Consider the following 18,168-nt stretch of genomic DNA (forward strand, 5'->3'; position numbering starts at 1 on the left):
TTCTGTCTTAAGTACTGCAATTGGGCATGTTTTCATTCATAATTAAATGTATTTGCATTTTCAAGTCATGGACCAAATATGAATTGCTATAGACTGACATTTGTTGCAACGTCAGAATGTCACTCCCCTTCCTCATGTTTTTGACTTCATTGTTCTGCTGTGCCAATTATTGTGCCCTTTTCAATCCAGCATTTTATGACTTTACTGGAGGATCAAATCAAGGGAAAAGGCAGAGGCTCCTGTTTAAATATAAACCATTTTAAGATTTAGCAAAAGCGATAGGGAAACTGTACGTAAAAAGAAATGAAATAATGCTTAAATGTAATCAGTAACTCAAAGTTCACCCTGTATGGAAGATACCTTTTGGGATCACCAGTGAGCCTTTGAACAAATTAGAATAAGGCCATATAACAGCCTGCACTTCTTAGGCCAGTGAAAGAAAATGGGCTTTTTATTGAGTTTACTTTTTGTTATAAGTATGCATCCTGATAGTTTTAGTAGTACTGAAAGGAAGATATAGTTGTCAGAATGACATGTTGGAAGGACTCCCCTGAAGAAACCACAGCTCCCGCAGGCTTTGTGAGTATCTTGTAACAACATTCTCCTTTGGAAAAGCAAAAACAATCCTGTAGTAATCTTATTTTCTGCTAAAGGTAGAACAAAGCTGTGAGGTGGATCTGGAGCAGAACACCTAAATCTGAGGAGCTGGTCTAACTACAGTCTACTGCATGACTACAGTTACTGCGTTAACTACAGTCTGCTACGTGACAGAGACCATTTGACTTGGTCACAATGAAGGAGAAAAGATTAGATTAATTAACTAGGGTTCAAGGCACATTCCCACCATAAGGAAAACAATTCTATGGATTTGTAAGAATATAGGGCATTACGATATACGGAACACTGGTAACACGTGGTCTATGGCATGAAAAAGCTAATCATAAGTTCAGGAGCAGGTTTTTGCTGTTTGGTGAGCTATGTATGTGGTCTTGCAACAGGGACTTCTCTTCGTTTTAACAGATGAAGTAACACTTGCTTGTATACCCTGATACTGAAAGCGATTTCCTGAGTTGTCAAAAGGGAGATTTATTTTTAATGAGATTATTGAGGATAGCGTGTTTCAAGGGAGGAAAATGTTCCTATGGTAGGAGAAATATTAAGATCCAAGAGCTACATCACACTTTGGTGCTTTTATCTTTAATAAACATAGTGAGGAGATATTTGAAGAAGGAAGCAAGTAGGAAAAAAAAATGAAAATGTTATTAATAGTATATTATGGCTGGGGGAGGGGAAAAAAAAAGACAAATGTCATATCTGTCTTCAAGGAAGGCAAAAAGGAGGCTCCTGGAGAAATACAGGCCGACCAGCCTAAGGAGACTACAGAGCAGATTAGCCTAGAAGCAGGCAAAAAAAAAAAAAAAGAAAAGCTATCTTGACAGAACCCACGTGGATTTCCGATGCCTGACCAACCACACTGCCTTTTACGGTGAGACTGGCTTTGTGCACAAAGTGGGTACAGGAGATGGTTTTTTGTTGCTTCAACCAAGGTTTTGACACTGTGTCCAGCAGTATCCTTGTAATCAAACTGGCAGAGGTGGGCTGGGTAAGTAGATACATGTGGGAAATTGTTGGCTTGACTGCTGGCTCAAAAGGCTGTGTTCAGTGGCAGAAAGTCCAACAGGCAGCTTTTGACTGTGGTGTCCCTCGGGTCAGTGCTGATGCCAGTACTATTTAATGTCTGTGGTGATGGCCTTGGTTATGGGACAGAGGTGACTCTCAACCAGCTTGCATATGATACCAAATTGTGGGCAAAGTTTGATAAACTGGAGGGTGCAGCTGCAGTTCAGAGGGTCTTCAATAGGCTGGAGTTTAGGCTGTCATCAGTCTTGTGAAGTTTGATAAAGGTAAATGTCAACTCCTACACCTGGGATGGAGAATTGCTGTGCAACAGGCCAGGCCAGGTGTTAAGGAATGGAAAACAGCTCTGTGAAAGAGGTGGGTGACAGTTTGAATCAGCACTGTGCCCTTGTGGCAAATGGGTACAACTTCACAGTGATCTGCCTTAGCAAGGATGCAGCCAGCAGGCTGAGGGAATGGATTCTTCCCCTCTAGTCAGCGCTTGTGTAAGACCACACCTGGAGTACTGTGCCTGGGTTTTGGCTTTGCAGTATGAGACAGATACTGATAATGGAGCAAATCTGGCAGAGGGTGATGAAGGTGCTGGAGAATGTGACACATGAGGAAAGTCTGAGAGAAAAGAGGAGAGGGAGGAAATAGTACTGTTGCCTTGAACTGCCAGAATAGGAGTTCACAGAGAAGACTCTTCTTGGAGACCCCCAGTGATAATATAAGATGCAATGGATACAAGATGGAATATGGAAAATAGTGTTTTAAATACTAGGGTGGTCAAACACTGGAAGCAGTTGCCTGGAGAAGCTATTGAATGTCCTTCCTTTGGCATTCAAAACTTAACTGGACAAGTCCTTGAGGAACCTGATCTTGTCAGCCCTGCTTTGAGTTGGAGAAGAGGGGAACAGTGTGACTTTGAGAGGTTCCTTCTGATTATTCTGTGGTTCTTTGTTTCTAGGCAATTGTAGGAAATAGGCCGATGTGTTCTCTGTTTTCAATAGGAGCAAGAAGTTATGGTTCCTGATGGTTGAGCCATCAGTTATTCCGTACTGCCAATTTAACTTCAATGCAAGGTGCAGTTCTTGGAAGTTACTTGTCATCCTGGGCCAAATCCTGTTTGTTATATTGTATTTAGAAGGATGCTTCTAAAAGACGAAATGTAAGTCATCTCAAGTTTGAAAACATAGGGTTTATTTAAATAATAATTTAAAAATCTGTCTAGTTGTCTCACTCTCCAAAGAAGTCAGGATGTGATTGTGCTATTTGCATGCGCTCTAGCTGGCACCTGTAGGGCTCTGGAGGATGCAATTGCTGCAGTTTGAGGAAGAATGAGTGACCCTTAACATGGGGCTTAAGGGGCATTCCAGACCTAGAGATGAAAGGATGAAGAAAAAATCCTCTGTATTATTGAAGCGTGTGAAAGGCATGAAAGAGTGAAAGGTAGATCAATAGTTTCATTTATGGTGCAGGAGAGAAAAAAGATATATACTGGGATTTATTTTTCCAGCTTATTTGAGAGAGATTTCTTCTGCTTCCACACACCCACACACCATCTTTAGGAAGCACAGAACTGGGGTTTCTGAAGAATGTATGCCTTTGGCATCCTGGAAGGTGTACCAAAAGTGCACTCTTCTCCATGCTACCTGCCAAAGAAATGATCTAGCAACTAAATGTTTTATTAGGACTGCAGCTGGCAATTGACAATCAAGCTATAGGCTGAAACCAAAATATTGAGGGTCAGTGCTCAAAGACATGGAGATGAAGATGCACTTGAAAGATATGAATGAAGGAAATCTTTATCAATTAGAGTAGGGGGTGGGGTTAAGAGGCCATATTCTATCCATTTTAGCTGTTTTCTTAGCCATATTAATTTAAACATGCTATCTAAAACCTCTTAGTAATACCTGTTAAATGCTATATGGTTAATTGAGTCCCCTCTCCCTGTCTAAGTAGGTGTTTGGATAGCAGCTGTAACTAGTCTACCATAGTACTATGTGGTGATGGGGTACATTGCTTTTTAATATAAAGATAGGTTCATTTCAAAGGCAAGCAGTTAAATTCCTCCTGATAATTTATATAAGCCCTCTTCAAGAACAGGACATGCCAGGGCATTTAAGATCAAATGCTGTATACAGGTGCAAAAATGTAGTGTTAAAGCAATAATTTATAATTTGTAAGAGATTACAATAGCCTTCTCTGTGAGAATGTTATGGATATTATCTGTAATATTCATAGAAACTTATTGCTTCTGTGCCTGAAGTCACCTAATACTTTTAAAATGAAGTGTAGGGAAATTGCTGTGATCATTAGATCAACACAGGCAGCCCACAGCCCTTTCAATAAAATATCTCACACAAATGAGCGTATTGCGCCATGCTACCGAAGGCCATGCACTCCGGGTCTCTGAGATGATGATACATTTTATAGTCTAGTTTTTAACTGCTGATTTCCTGACAGTATACTTGCATCAGAAGAACTTTTGGAGAGTGGCTGAATATCAAAGCCGTAAGAGCCCGTGGTAGCCTCTGCCTGGGGTGAGAAGTGTTGGCTTCTTGTGGGCAAACATGCCTTGTGCGATTTGTCGGTGATGTTTGTAATAGCAATGGGAATATCTTGGTCACCTGGTGCTGTTGGGTCTGTGGTGTTACATGAGGAGTTGGACTCGATGATCCTTATGGGTCCCTTCCAAGTCGGGATATTCCATGATCCTTGTATCAGCCCGCTCTTCCAGATGAGGCACAGGTGCAGCTTTGCCACTGAATCCTGTGTCAGGAGCTGTTGCTGCTTGTAGCTGTAAGACGTAGGCCACTCAAGTCTGGTGTGAAAACTGATTCCTGGAGAAGGTGCTTTCTAGTGGAATGATAAGAAAGGTGTGAGGTGGCTGTGCTTTTCTGCTAAACTTCATATTTTGCCTTGAAAGAAGGGTAGCCAGGCATGGGAGATTAGATGTCTCCCTTGAGTCATATTGCGATTGTAATGGGGATAGCAGAGGATGCCAGGAAAGAACTGATACCAAAGACAAAGCAAACTGGCTGAGGGGAAGAAAGTCCTGGGTCAAGGTGAGCGAGTTATTCAGAACCACTGTGCTTTTTCTCTCCTCAGCTGACTTTCTTCAGATACAGTTGTTCTTGAATGATCACAATCAGTATATCAAAATAAACGCTTTAGAGAGTAAGGTAAAAGGAGTTGCTGGCAAGACTGTAAATCCTCTCATGGAACAAATGATAACTCAGCTCAAGAGCCCTTTTGTCCTGGGAGTACGGGAAGGATATAAATTCTCTGAAAGTATCTGTCAGTCGGAATTGCTCTGCATTCATCATGCCAGCCCTCTGCATCATTCATGAATGTCATAAGAGACTAAAGAATTGGCACTTCATGGTGAGAATGATTAAACAACCATTACACTTGTCTTTTACTTTGGCACAGTACCTTTTAAACAGATAGCCTGTATAAAGCTCACACCGGTACACCTCTCCTAACGGTGACTGTCCTTTCGTGGTGGTGAGAAGGGAAGAAAACTAAGAAAAGCTGCATATCATTTATGGAGGGTTTGTATGCTATGCTATTAGCCCTGGATTGCTTTGTTTTTGCATTCCCACTATGTGACCTTGGGGGGAAGGTTAGAGAGTCTTTGGAAAGGTAAGCTTCTGAACAGGTATTTCTTTTCATCGCTGGCCTTCCAGTAGTTCTGATGATGTATTTGGTGTGCGGTAAAAAAGCTCAGAACTTGTAGTGTATGTTTTCTTGGCAGACCAAAACAGCCTTCCTTAATTCTAAAGGACTACTCTGTGTTTACAGTAATAAATAGCAAAAGAGTAGGTTTTCAGAATGAAACTTGCTATTTTTATAGCATGCTTCTGAAATGCTTGTGGCCAGTAGGTTAGATCTCTAAAAATCTGCCAGAGTAGCTCAACTGCAGACTTGGTGTGTGATTTAGCCACCTTCTGTGGCTCTGGGGAGTATCTAGTAGCTAGTATTTTGAGTCTAACCCTCTTCTGCATTCAAGCCTGAAAGTTTGGGCTTTGATCTCCTGCTGTGGAGACCATAAATGTAAACTGTATTTACCGTTTTTACTACATAGACTATAGAAATGTGAACACATTTAAGGAAGAATAAAGAACTATTTACTCTTACCGAGTGGCCAGTTTAAAACAAGCAAAACCTTTTATTCTGTATGTTCTTTCTTCTAAACAACAGGTGAGTAAAAGAAAGTGAGAGAACAGTGCTTGTATTTGTATTTTTTTTTCCTGATAGTTCATTTGTTTTGATGCTGTAAGCCATAGCTTAAGGATCAAAACTAGAGAGATTTTTTTTTCAGAGAAGAGCTGAACGGGCTGGGATCAATAATAGCTCTCTGGCCTCCATCCATTCTGAGCTGTCTAGGCCATCTTGTTACCATTCGGATTCTGAAAAAACTATTTTAGTTAACTAACATCCCTATTCTCACTCCAGGCCCCAAATGTACTATGAATCCTACTGCGCTTTTGTCTGCTAACAGTAGTCTCTGAGTTCCTCTGGCATGCTGCCTTCTGGGCTTCTCCAAGGACATTCTCTCTGTGGGCTGTTCTATCAGGAAATGCCAAGAAACAAGAAATCACATTCAGATTCCAGCTTCTCTGGCAGATGAACATAACTAAGAAACTCTTGCATCTGCTTTTACTGAATTTAGTTACCTAATGAAGTCTCCCACCAGGTGGCAGGTAACATTTTGTCCCTGATATCTGTGCTCCCAAACCTGTCCTGCAAGGGTCACAGTAACTGGGCACTGTTCTCTGTGCACTTACACTCAGCAAATTTCATATTTCAGTTGCAGGACTTGTAATTTCTTTTGACTGCTTCTGGTGCATTTTGGTTTTAAGACTTGTATCTTCCTCTAATGCAAGTTCTATATTTTTTACGAGCAGTACATGTTTTCTTTGTCAGATGTTTTTCTTTTTCCGTGGTGCATAGAGAAGTCCTGGAGGGATTGTCCTTGTGGACCTCTTTTAGATTGATGTCTGTCATATGTCTGCCTAAAGTTGTGGGGGCTGAAATTGATGATTCAACTGAAAGACAGGACTTGAGGGCTGAGGCTGGTGGTACAATAACACTCTACGAGGCAAGGTTGACACTGAGAGGATAGATGCAGGGACAGATCACTGTGTCTTCCAGTACAAGAACTAGGGAATATCTATTTATCAACAGCAAGTATGAAAAATGAAGTTGAATCTTCACTTAATAGAGTACTGGGAGGGACCTTAGAAAGTCTCTGCTTCAAACCCCTGCTCAGAGCAGGGTCAGCTATGAGGTCAGATCAGATTGCTTGGAGTTTCATGTAGTCAGATATTGAGAAGTCCAAGCGTGGAGGCTCTCAAATCTCCTTGGATGACCTGTTTGACTGTATATCTGTCTTTGTGAGGGGGGGGAAAAAAAAAAAAACTTTAAATCCTGTGAAGTCAGAATCTCTTATTTCAAACCATGTCCATTGCTGCTTGTTCTCAAGTTCATCAATGAAGACCGTGGCTTTTGTCTTCTCATTAACTTCTGTGCAAGTGCTGTGAGATTGCCCTTAGGTCCTCTTGAAGTTGTCTTCTCCAAGCTGAGTAAGCCCAATTCCTTTGGTCTTTCCTCACAAGGCAGACACTTCGGTCTCCTGTGGCAGTATTTGTGGCCCTCCACTGAACTCACTTCAGTTTGTCAACGTCTGTTTGTATTAGGGTCCCCAAAATTGGATGCATTACTCTAGAAGTAGTCTAACAAGCACTGAATAAAGAGGAATAATCACTTGAACCGCTGGCTGTCATCCTCTTAACACAGCGCAGGATGCTGCCAGTTGCCTTTGCTAAGGCACATGGCTGGCTGTTGTTCAGCTAGCTACGTCAGTGACAGTTACGTATGTGATTGCTGAAGGTTTGTAAGCCATTATTGTGAATGCAAAACTTCTAAATGCTTTCAAGGGGAGACTGGATAAGTACCTGGAAATTAGGTCTGTTTGGAATTACTATATAAATGAACCATATAACACTGAGGCAATGGCTAAAAAGGTTCATAGTCTGGGTGTCTACTTTAAGGAAGTAACACGTGCTCTGTTCCCCATTTTCTATGGGTGCCCACTTAAGATCAGTGATAAAGACATGACAATGAATTAGTTGACACATTCATTTTATGTAAATGGAAATATTAACAAAGAATATTTCCTGGCTGTAATCTGTTATGTTTAAATTGGTATGTCTTTGGTCATTTGGGGTGTATTTTATTTAGCAGCTAATCCCTAAATTCCTTCCAAGATAGCAAACATCCCCAATGTGCCCCATCACTAACTGAGATTAGAAAGAAAAATTGATGTTCTCTGTATACTGGATTTAGGGAAATTCGTAGTTCAAGTGTAAACTATCCTGGACTGTCTGGTAGTTCTAGGAACACTCCCTTCTTCTCCCCCTTTTACTCTTCCAATCTTTTTAATGCAGTGTAACTAACAAGAAGCAGCATACTGTCTGATCCTATTGTTGGCTGATGCACACATGCGAGGAGGAAAGTGACTCATATTAATTTGCTGTCGTTAAAAAAGACAAACAAAGAAGGCATGATCCAAATGGCTGCTTCCATTTTGAGTTAGTCCTGCAGATTTCCTAACTCCTCCTTTTTGCGTAGAATAAGCTTCTTCATATTTTATAGGTGGAAAGGAATTGCAGTTTCATAACAAACAATGTATGTTTTTTGAGAAGGGAGAAGAAAATGTTGTTCAATCTGCATCTCAGAGGATTGTCAAGAGGAGAGTGTACTGAAATGAAAAAGAGCTACTTCATATGAAGTCCTTTTAAGCACAGAAGCTTGTTTTTGTGGGAATTAGACAGGAAGCTTTGCGTTCTTCAGGGCCTTAAATTTTCTTTATTCTTAGGCAATTTAAAACTCTTGATTAAATAAATAGACATTTCACCAGTCATTTCATAAAAAGTATCAGGTCTGCCTGTTTTCTCCTAAGAAGGATCCTGTGATGGAATAGTCAAGTCAGATAATGATGGCCAGCTCCCCTGTAAACTTTCAACCTCCCTTTAGTTCTTTCTTATTAAGAAGGTATTAAGTGTGGCTGATGCTTTTGCAAATATGGAACGACAGAGGGAAGGGGGTTAGCAAGCTTCTTGGTATTAGTGCTGTTATTGTCTTACTTAAATCCTAAAACCGTTTATGAATCTTAAATTCAGTCAAACTGCTTCTTGATCTTTTTTTTACCCCCCTCTCAGTTCTTAATTTGATAATGGTACCTGTATACAGTGTGTGTAGTGGACAGCACCCATAGGAATAATTCTTAAATGTTTATCTTGGAAATGGGAAACACATATTAAGTCCTCTCTAGGCAGTATAGATCTTCCAGCACATTTAGAGTTGACCCAGTTCTGGTGATTTCCAGTTATGAAGTCAGTCAAATCCATGCTATTCAGGAGTTCATTGCAAAATTAGGTAAGAATTTTACCTGTTTTAATCACTGTTACTCTTAATTGATATGGACACTCATTGTCCTCAAAACATTCTTTTACCATTGTTTTAATTTTTTACTCCTAAGAAATTCATTTGGAGGAAACTCAGAGTTGCACAACATGCATGGCCTATTTGATAAACCAGAAGGAATAAACAGGAAAAACAATTGTCTGAAGCTTTATTTTTACTCAGTCTATGTATGTTTTTTCCTGAAGAGAGTAACTAGTGCAAATAAGATGTTGAACTGAGTAAAGCCATGAAGAGCTATGCCATTCTTTTCCTGTTTGTGAACTGAGTGGTCAAATATGCAGTTTACCTTAAGCTGTGAATATGTGGGAGAGACCTTAATTTTTGAGGTTAGTAATCTGGTTAATCTGATTTACCTATTTGTATTACTTTTATTTGAAACACTCAAAACTGTTGGGCAGAGACCTGGACACTCGTTTGAGGTTTTCATTCAGACCTATTTCAGTCAAAACCTCCACTCTATTTGGTCAGAGATTTCTATTAATCCGAGCAGAAATTGATGTACAACTCTCCCTAGTTGTTTTGTTCATCTCCACTTGCTAGGGCAGAATAGCTCTCTCCACCTTGTTTTTTGGGGAGCTGGTTTTTTTTCATTACATGACCACATAACATTTACTGCTGCAGGAAGCATTATCTCCTTATTGAGTTTCAGCAGTTGTATGTCTGAACTCTTCTTGCCTGCTTTCATGCCAGAATTCTAACTTGCATTCCTTTACTAGTGCCTTGATTATTTGTAAACATGGTAGGACCTTTACAGCAACATATGAAGTACCATAGGTGGCTCATCAGGAAAAAAATAGACTATCAGGAAATATAGTAGGACCATGAAGTAGTCACAAAAAGAAAAAAAAATAAATTCAAAAAAAAGTAGCAGTAGGGTAAGAAAAATAATAGGGTGGTTTTGTTTTTATACTTATGAGTCTAACTTCTAAAATTGTGATTGTTCCATTTCTTCCCTTATTAAGGAAAATAAAAATAGTCTTCCAGTCCTTTTACACAGATGTGAAGTAAAACTATTTGTTTAGAATCCTGTGCAAGAGAACAAAGACGACAATTGAGGGAAAGGCACGTGCAGTGTCTCGTGTTATTTTAGGTAGAGAGATGTTACTGTGATACATAAACCTAAATATTTTGTGGTCAATTACCACCATGATCAGGAGACTTCTAGTTGCATGAGTGGCATGAATAAAAGTTGCATGAGTCCCTGAATAAAAACAAAAGTTTGTTAGCTGTCAATAAAACCATGTGAGATTACCTCAGTTCAGATTGTTTTGTCAATGTTGTCATGAAGGAATGTAGGATTCTGGTCATAAATTTTGTTCTTTTAACTCAGGCCTGGTTAAAAGCTACAATTGTTACCTGAGATCCTTACTAATTTTCATGTTAAAGGCAGTTTTTGGTTTTAAAAATCTGAACTGTGCTGCTCACAGTACATTAAACTCATCCCAGTGCGGAGCTGCTGCTGTAAACAATGTGTATATGTTCATGGGCTGTAATATCTGTCAGATGTGGCATTTTCCTGGCCGCAGTGAAGAAGAGTCTGTTAGAGTTGTGGTGTAGCAAAGACAAAATGGGCTGTTGATAAAATGGCTTAGTAGATGCAAATAGAGAATGTTTTTATTTAACATCAGGAGATTTGCAGAATCCCTAAGGGACAAGAGAAGTTATATCTTGTGTAAATGTGGCAGACTTGTTCTCTACTGCTTTACAGGATTAGTTCTAGGCAAGATAGAGCTGCTGCAGTTCTTCAGCGTTGATTGAAGAATACTCTTCCTTAAGATAGATTTTGAGGACTTTGGGCGATGATTAGAAAAAACGATAACTGATTTAAAATTATAGGTGGTGGTGCCAACTTCAAGTAAATGTTTCTTAGCACAACTCACTGTGAGGTTTTACTTGCTGTGGCTTATAACATCGCTGATAACTTTTCTGTTAGGAATTTTCTGTGATGAGGATTTTGCCTTAAACTATCCTATTTTGACTGGAACTAAATAATCTAACATTTCTGTCCATGAATGTAGCTAGCAAAATACACAACTTCCCTAAGCTAGGTAGGCAGGCTCTGAACAACAGCCTTGTCGCATGTATTGTGACGTGTCAGTCTCTGATTTTTTACATCTCTAAATACCAAAGTTATAATAGTCAACTGCCATTTTGCTAAATTATATTTTTGAGAAATTGCAGTCTTGTGTATGCGAAATGGGTAGTGGTGTCCTAGTAGCTTAAATCTCTACGGAGTGTTTCCTTACCATATACTTCTTGGCTTCTCTGAGCTCCAAATTCTGCATGCAGCGTCCCAGTAAAACAGCTGAACGTATTCTGCTCCTGCTTGTTTTCGCACGTTGGTACAGTAAAGGTGGCCCAGGGCACTGTGGGAAGTGGGATTTCTCACAGCTGAGGGGGGAAATGATTTTGTGCACTTGTATCTTTGTTGTCTTTACAAAGTGTGGGTAATATAGTGGAAGTAGTGGAACATTAACAACAAATACCATGGAATTAATCAGTCCCTCAGAATTTCTTGTTTCCAGGGCATGGTTGGAGTTGTTTATTAAATGAGGTATGCAACTAAGCCTTGAACAATGAGGAAAAACTAAACATCTAGTAGTTGCTCGTTAACAGTGTCCTATCCATCATCAGTCTCAAATAGAAATTGTCTTGGGAGGAAGGGAAAACCTACTTTTTATCTTGTTCAGTTCTCTTAAGTTTCGAACTCTGTGAACTAACTCATGGTTGCTGCAGTCAAACGGAAGCACTCAAGTCAAATGTTTGTTTGGATTTCTGTTTGTTTGCTTTTCTAATATGATTGCTTTGTGGTAGTAACTCTGGTTATTCTTCCTCTTCAATTTTTAGTTAATATCTGCACCTTGTGTTTTTAGATTGGAGTTACTATTCTGTTTATACTTGAGGAGGAAAACTAATTTATTTGTATAAAGTTAATGTGACATGGATTTCAACACAAGGCAACGTGTATCCTGTATAGCCTCAAAATGGAAGGAAAGGAAAGGGGCACTTATATACCCAACAAATAATAGTATATTCAGTTATGCACAGGTGAACCAACCAGCCCGTCTATTATTATGCAGGTAATTTTGACCTGTACAACAAAGAAACAACTGCTGACCATCAGGCTTGTGTTAAAAGGTTACTTTAGATAGTGATCTTTTAGTGGTTTCATCTGATGGAGCTTTGTGCACAAACTCAAAGTACTGAATTTCTTCAAGTTAAGCCTAGAAGCAAAATCTGTGTTTTGCGAGGGAAAAACGAGCTCTGTTAAGCAGTTAAGTCCCATGACAGGCCTATGAAGACATAATTGGTTCTAATTGGAGCTCACAGGAGCTCTGACATGCTCTACCTGCAGCCAAATGGCTCTTAGGCAATGAAATCATCTGTCCTTATAAATAGTGAAGAACTCTTCCAAGTTCATCTTTCCTTATAAAGGGCCTGATAACCAGTTTAAAAAAAAAAAAAAAAAAGGCAAGGGGGGAGGTGGTGGAAGGAAACCAACCAAACTTGCAGTTCAAGTGAGAATAGTTTTGGAAAGCAGGTTTTAATCCATGAAGTCATTAACAATACATAAACTCATCTTGCTTTACTTAACACGCTGCTGTGTCTTGTTTTAATCTGTAATGAAATACACACAGCTTTCAGAACAAGCTAATAACTAAAGGAATGTATTTGTAATGAAGTTTATAGTGGGCAGTTCCTATTCCCAACCATGGTGAAAGCCATAGATGATTCAATACCCAGTCATTGCTAACTGATTTGAAGAGTTTACTTATATGGTTGGGGATGTGTTTAAAAGGAAAGAAACAAAAACATACTCTACATATTTTTCAAGTTGTGCATGTTCTGTCTTGATGAGCAGTTGTAGTTCAGTCTGTAGAATTAACCTTTCTGAAACTGAAACAATGTGTGTTCAAAATTCCAGTATGTCAGCATGCTTTTCTGTTAACTCACATTTACAAGTGGAATTTCCTACCTAACTCTGATTTCAGACATGTTTGTTTGAATTTACTGGGAGTATGTTCTGGCGGGTATGGAGAAACCTGGAAGGTAGGGAACATGGATACATTTTCACTCTTATCATTGAGTCAGCTGCTTATAAATCATTTCCCTTCTATGTGCCCGAGTTTTTGCTGTCTTGATAATATGTGCTGAGAGGAAGCTTCTTAAACTAGGGTGAAGGGTATCAATTATTTCCACTAATATGTACTATTCAATTGGAATTCAGGTCATGAAGAGCTTTACTGGAGCTGCAGCTTTGTAGGCAAGTGTTGAAGTGACCAATATAAGATTCAGCCTGTTTCTTTATCTAGTTACTCTTATTCTTTTCAGGGTTATTTGATACGCATCGCTGGTTGGTATGCATGGTGGGGGTGGAAATAGCATTAGTTGTAGTTTCACTCAGACCCTAGTTGTCCCATGCTGCCTATGCCTTCTCATCCCTGGTGCTGAAATGGGAGCTGGATATTTTTGCTTATTATTTTGTAGCTTGTGATCTGTTGTAATAGTACTTAGAAACTCAGGTACAGTAAGTGGCTGAGGCATTAAGATATATGTTCCTGACTTGCCTGTAGATTTGGATCTGGAATGGCGATTTTAATCACATTTTCCAAGAAGCTCAGAGACTGTTTTGATGAGTTATAGAAATCTTCCTAACTTTGAGTCTTGAGTACAAGTGAGAAAGTGGTCTCTGAACACTTCTGCTTCTCAGCTTATTCATCTGTGATGGTAGATTTCTCACTTGTGTGTCTGTCTAACTGAGCTGAGATGGCCCTTGTAAATGTGAGAGGACAGCATCCAGGTTTGGAGAGGTTTGGTATTGTCCTTTTTCAAAAACAAAGAGTCAGGGAACAAATTCCCAAGCTGATTGTGAAGACAAATTCTGCTGGAGATGTATGTACTAGATTTCCAAAAGTCTTAAGCAGTGTTGAAAAAATAGTCTCTCACTGTGAGGAGTCTTGAACTGAAGACAAGACAAGCTTCAAAGAGGCCAAATATTTCCTTTGAATACCCAAATAAGCATGGGTTAAGGGATTCAGTCTTCTGAAACAGATGTTTGGTTGGCTTTTGGTGTTTCTCTTTTGTTTTTTAAACTCTTCCCTCCCCTCCCCCCGAAAAAAAGGAGCATTATGCTATCTGACATTGTCTGGGATGACATTAAGCGCTAATGAAATCATTCATTCTTGATAAGCATTTCACTTATCTTTATCTCAAAGGCTCCTTGCCTTTATTTAGGAACTGAAATAACTTACGTTGGAAGCCTGAGATACAATTTAGCTGGTTGCATACAGCAGAGAAGTCTTAAGTGATTTATACCTCAAGAGGAAGCTTGTTTGTTTGCTTGTGGTTCTCCTGCTGTTATGAATGTAGGAACATGAGGCTGCTCTGAATAACATACATGCACATTTAGATTACATGCTGGAAGTATTTGGAGTCTTGAGTCCATGTTCATCTGAAGGATGAAATTTCTTCCATAAGGAAGAAATTATGTTGTTTGTTATTGAGTCTAATGGTGCAAGGCTAATGGTGGAGGAACAGATGCATTTTGTCAGATTTAAAAAGCTATTTCACCTTCTTATCTCCTCCTGTTAGGAAAAGCATCTAGCATTTTAGGGTTGTGGCTCCACAAAGGAAAACTAGTGGAATGCATGTGGGAGGGCAGTCTGAATAGCCATTTTGTGTGCATTATAACACGTGTCATAAATATCCAAGAGGACTCTCCATGTCATTTGTCACAAAATGTATTTTAGTGTGCTGTCCTCCACTATTACCTAGCGGAGCCTGGAAAATACATTTCCATTGTCGGCTGAAATTGACTTGCCTGGTCTTCTCTGTGTGCTGTCAGTAGCCTGGCCAGTAGGGGGCCTTGATTTTACCATGTTAACTACTGAAAGCATATGCTTGCATATATTCCTTTTCAGAAGTCATAGAATTATTTCCAGAGTTGACAAATAAATGAAACAAATAATTAATGATTTTTTCTTTTGTTTTCTGTTTTGTAGCTGGTGCCACATATATATTTGGGAAGAGTGGAGGTCTCATCTTGTACACCTGGCCAGCTAACGACAGACCAAGCACAAGGACAGACCGTCTTGCTGTGGGCTTCAGCACAACAGTGAAGGATGGCATCCTTGTGAGGATTGACAGTGCCCCTGGGCTTGGTGACTTTCTGCAACTGCACATAGTGAGTATAGATAGACCCTATACTATACTATTAATATAAAATAACATGTGTCATACTCTGCACTTTGTGTCTTCAGCACTCATGATGTTTACTGAATGGGATGAACAGGGAGCCAAGATGTGGTGCCAGAAGAAGGGGAGGCGGGGGGGTCACTCATAAGATTCCGTATCATGGCAGAGTTAATCTACTTGACAACTGCATAGTCCTGAATACAACTGAACTTATGGTGTAACATTGCTATTCTCAGAAGGCAAAGAATGAAATGGAGTGATAATTAATTTTTCTCACTGAGAAAGTTAAGTGAGAACTGACCAGATCCTCACCTACTGCAGGAAGAGTTGATCTAATCTGCTATTGCAAGCATCAGTTAGTTCAAAACAACGTAGCTTTGAAAAAGAAAATAAACTTCTCCTTTGTGAGAGCAAATATTCAAATAGGGAAGTTTGGATGAAAGTGGCTTTAGTGAAAATGTGGAATTATTTGAGAAAATGAGACTAAGACTGGAAACTTTTGGAGAGTTTTTTTTTTTTTTTTCCTGATGTGGTGGTGAGGGGGCTGGGAAGGAAGCACTTGTTTTCCTTTCTAAATGAAGTAGCCAAGACATTTACTAGAGGTAGAAGCTGGTCATGTTGCTTAATGCTCTTGTTTGCCATGTCTTATGCATCAATTCATAGTGAAAGAGGGATGTGACATTTGCAGGATTTGAATGAGCTGGGGAGTTGTTGACATTTCATTGGAACCTAGAGAAAGTATAAGTAAGCATGAGGAATGTCAGGGTCCAATATACAGACCTGATGTGAATGACTGACCGTCTTAGTCTGCTGCTGAGTTACAGAAGAATTTACAATGTTTGGAGTCTTCTGGAAGCACTCGGTGTACTGCAGGATGGCTCTGAAGCAAGGGTTAAGGCTAGCACTCATTGTCAGCATTTTAAAAATCCCGGCACTATGTTTTCCCCCCACATTTTTCTTGCTTTCTCAAAACAAACATTAAAAAACAACAACAACAATAAAAGGGCTGAAAAGCCGAAGATACTGTCAATATGAACAATATGTTAAGCCTAATGGGTTAGAATTCCATAACTCATGTGAAGCAAAAGTGGTTGGACATAATTGAACAAGCCACTATATATTCTTCAGCTGTTGTAAAAAAGCATATTTGTAAAATGCTATCGAGTAACTGGAGAACATGTGAGGAGAAGTACAGATATATGAATTTGTTCAGTCTTAGAGAAGTCTAAGATGGGATCTCGTTGCTTTTGGTTGCCTTCTGGGATGTTAATAGAGGAAAGAGAAGTTAGACTCTTCTTGGTGGTGCTCAGTGGAAGGAAGAGGGGAAATGTACACAAATACCAAAATGGAATTTCTCAGCATTAATAATGAAGGCACATAGTCTTTCTCTATAACTTGGTTTTGAATATTTCAACTCTTTTCTTACAAATGAGTCCAACGGAACTTTTTTGACTTTTTCCTAACATTATCTGATACCTACAGACATCAGATATGTAAAGCTAAGCTATTAATTGCAGTTGATATTAGTACTAAAAGTTCTGTTGACTGTTTCTGGTGTAGTTTGGCTAATTTTATGCCTGAAGATGTTCACTAGCAGCAAATACAGAACTAGTTCAGTTTCTCTTATTCTTTTGTGGTCAGGATGGATTTAGGAGCATTTGCCAGTTATTTGTGAGTATCCAAAGCTAAGTTACAGTGCTCTCCTGGGCCTGGTATTACTGCTTATGTCTATCACCAACAATAGCCTTTTGAAATGACACTTTAAATGTGAGACCATATGACCTCTTACTTTGCAAAATATATGCAAGGTTTTCATGAGATCAGTCTTTTTGACTAACTGAAATCTACCACATGCTGTGTGCTGTCATGTTCAAAGATGCTGTCCATCTTCCTTTTTTCAAAGCCTTGTTCTTCCATTAGGCAATTTTTCTGTGTCTAAAGAAACAAGGCAATGGATCAAATGGTAATAAAGGTATAGGAGAAATTTATTTGCATATCCTGACAGTTGCAAAAGCTTATTAAACTGATAATTAAATAAAACTCGAAGAAGGTAATTAGTTAAACCACAAAGTAAACTGTAGGAAGAAGAGTTAAACTAGGTATTAAAACAGGCAAAATGATGTTAAGGTAATTCATTTTATATATATTTAACAATTTAAATTTTCAGGAGCAGTTGTGTTTTTCGTTTTATTTTTGTTTAAAAAAAAAAGTGAAACTTTTCTGGATGAATGCTAGGGAGGTGTCTTCTTTGGGGACCTTTCTGAGTATTCCAGTCATGCTTTTATTTATTTTTTTAAGGATGCTATCCACTGAATTCAGGCCTTCTTGCTCTTCCCTGGGTGCTCTGTTGGTGATGACTGGTCACAAAAGCAATTTGGTGATCATTATTTTCTACTGTGCATCACTAGATTAAAATTTAATACAAAATTCATTGTACAGCCTATGGTTTATCAAGATCTGATACCATTTTAAAGGTTGTGAGAGGGGCTTGTGCTCTGAGGAGACTTTCTAATAGTTTCCATGTTTTTTGAACACCATGTATGTTTTGGAGCGTTCATTATAATCTCTTTTGATTTGTAAGAGGTTAAAAGCCAAAAAACATATCTTTATTAAAGACTTGCATATTTGCTTGTTTAATTTATGGTTGTTCTGTTTGGATTCATTTTTTAATTGAGTCTTTCAGACATTGTGGAAATTCATTAGCTAAGGTGTCTGTTTCATATGAGAAAAAATTACAACCTCAAACTATTTTCTCTCCTGATTTACAATGAAGCATAGGTTGGCAGCCCTGGGAAAATGGATGGCATACCTTCCAGATCAATGTCATATATGAAGCATGAGGTGTTTGTGTGAACAGAG

The 18,168-nt window shown here is 39.0% G+C and overlaps 1 protein-coding gene across 11 annotated transcripts in view; it reads left to right on the plus strand.

The window, feature by feature from the left end:
• NRXN3 (neurexin 3) overlaps positions 1–18,168 on the plus strand; it is a 940,418-nt gene that overhangs the window by 667,933 nt on the left and 254,317 nt on the right. For all 11 annotated transcript variants that reach the window (XM_083837468.1, XM_083837465.1, XM_083837469.1 and 8 more), the window contains one exon: positions 15,117–15,298. In XM_083837468.1, coding sequence (XP_083693594.1) covers positions 15,117–15,298 — 182 coding nt within the window. The remainder of the gene's footprint in view (positions 1–15,116; positions 15,299–18,168) is intronic.

This window comes from Anser anser (genome assembly GCF_964211835.1).
Source record: "Anser anser genome assembly, chromosome: 5".
NCBI lineage: Eukaryota > Metazoa > Chordata > Aves > Anseriformes > Anatidae > Anser > Anser anser.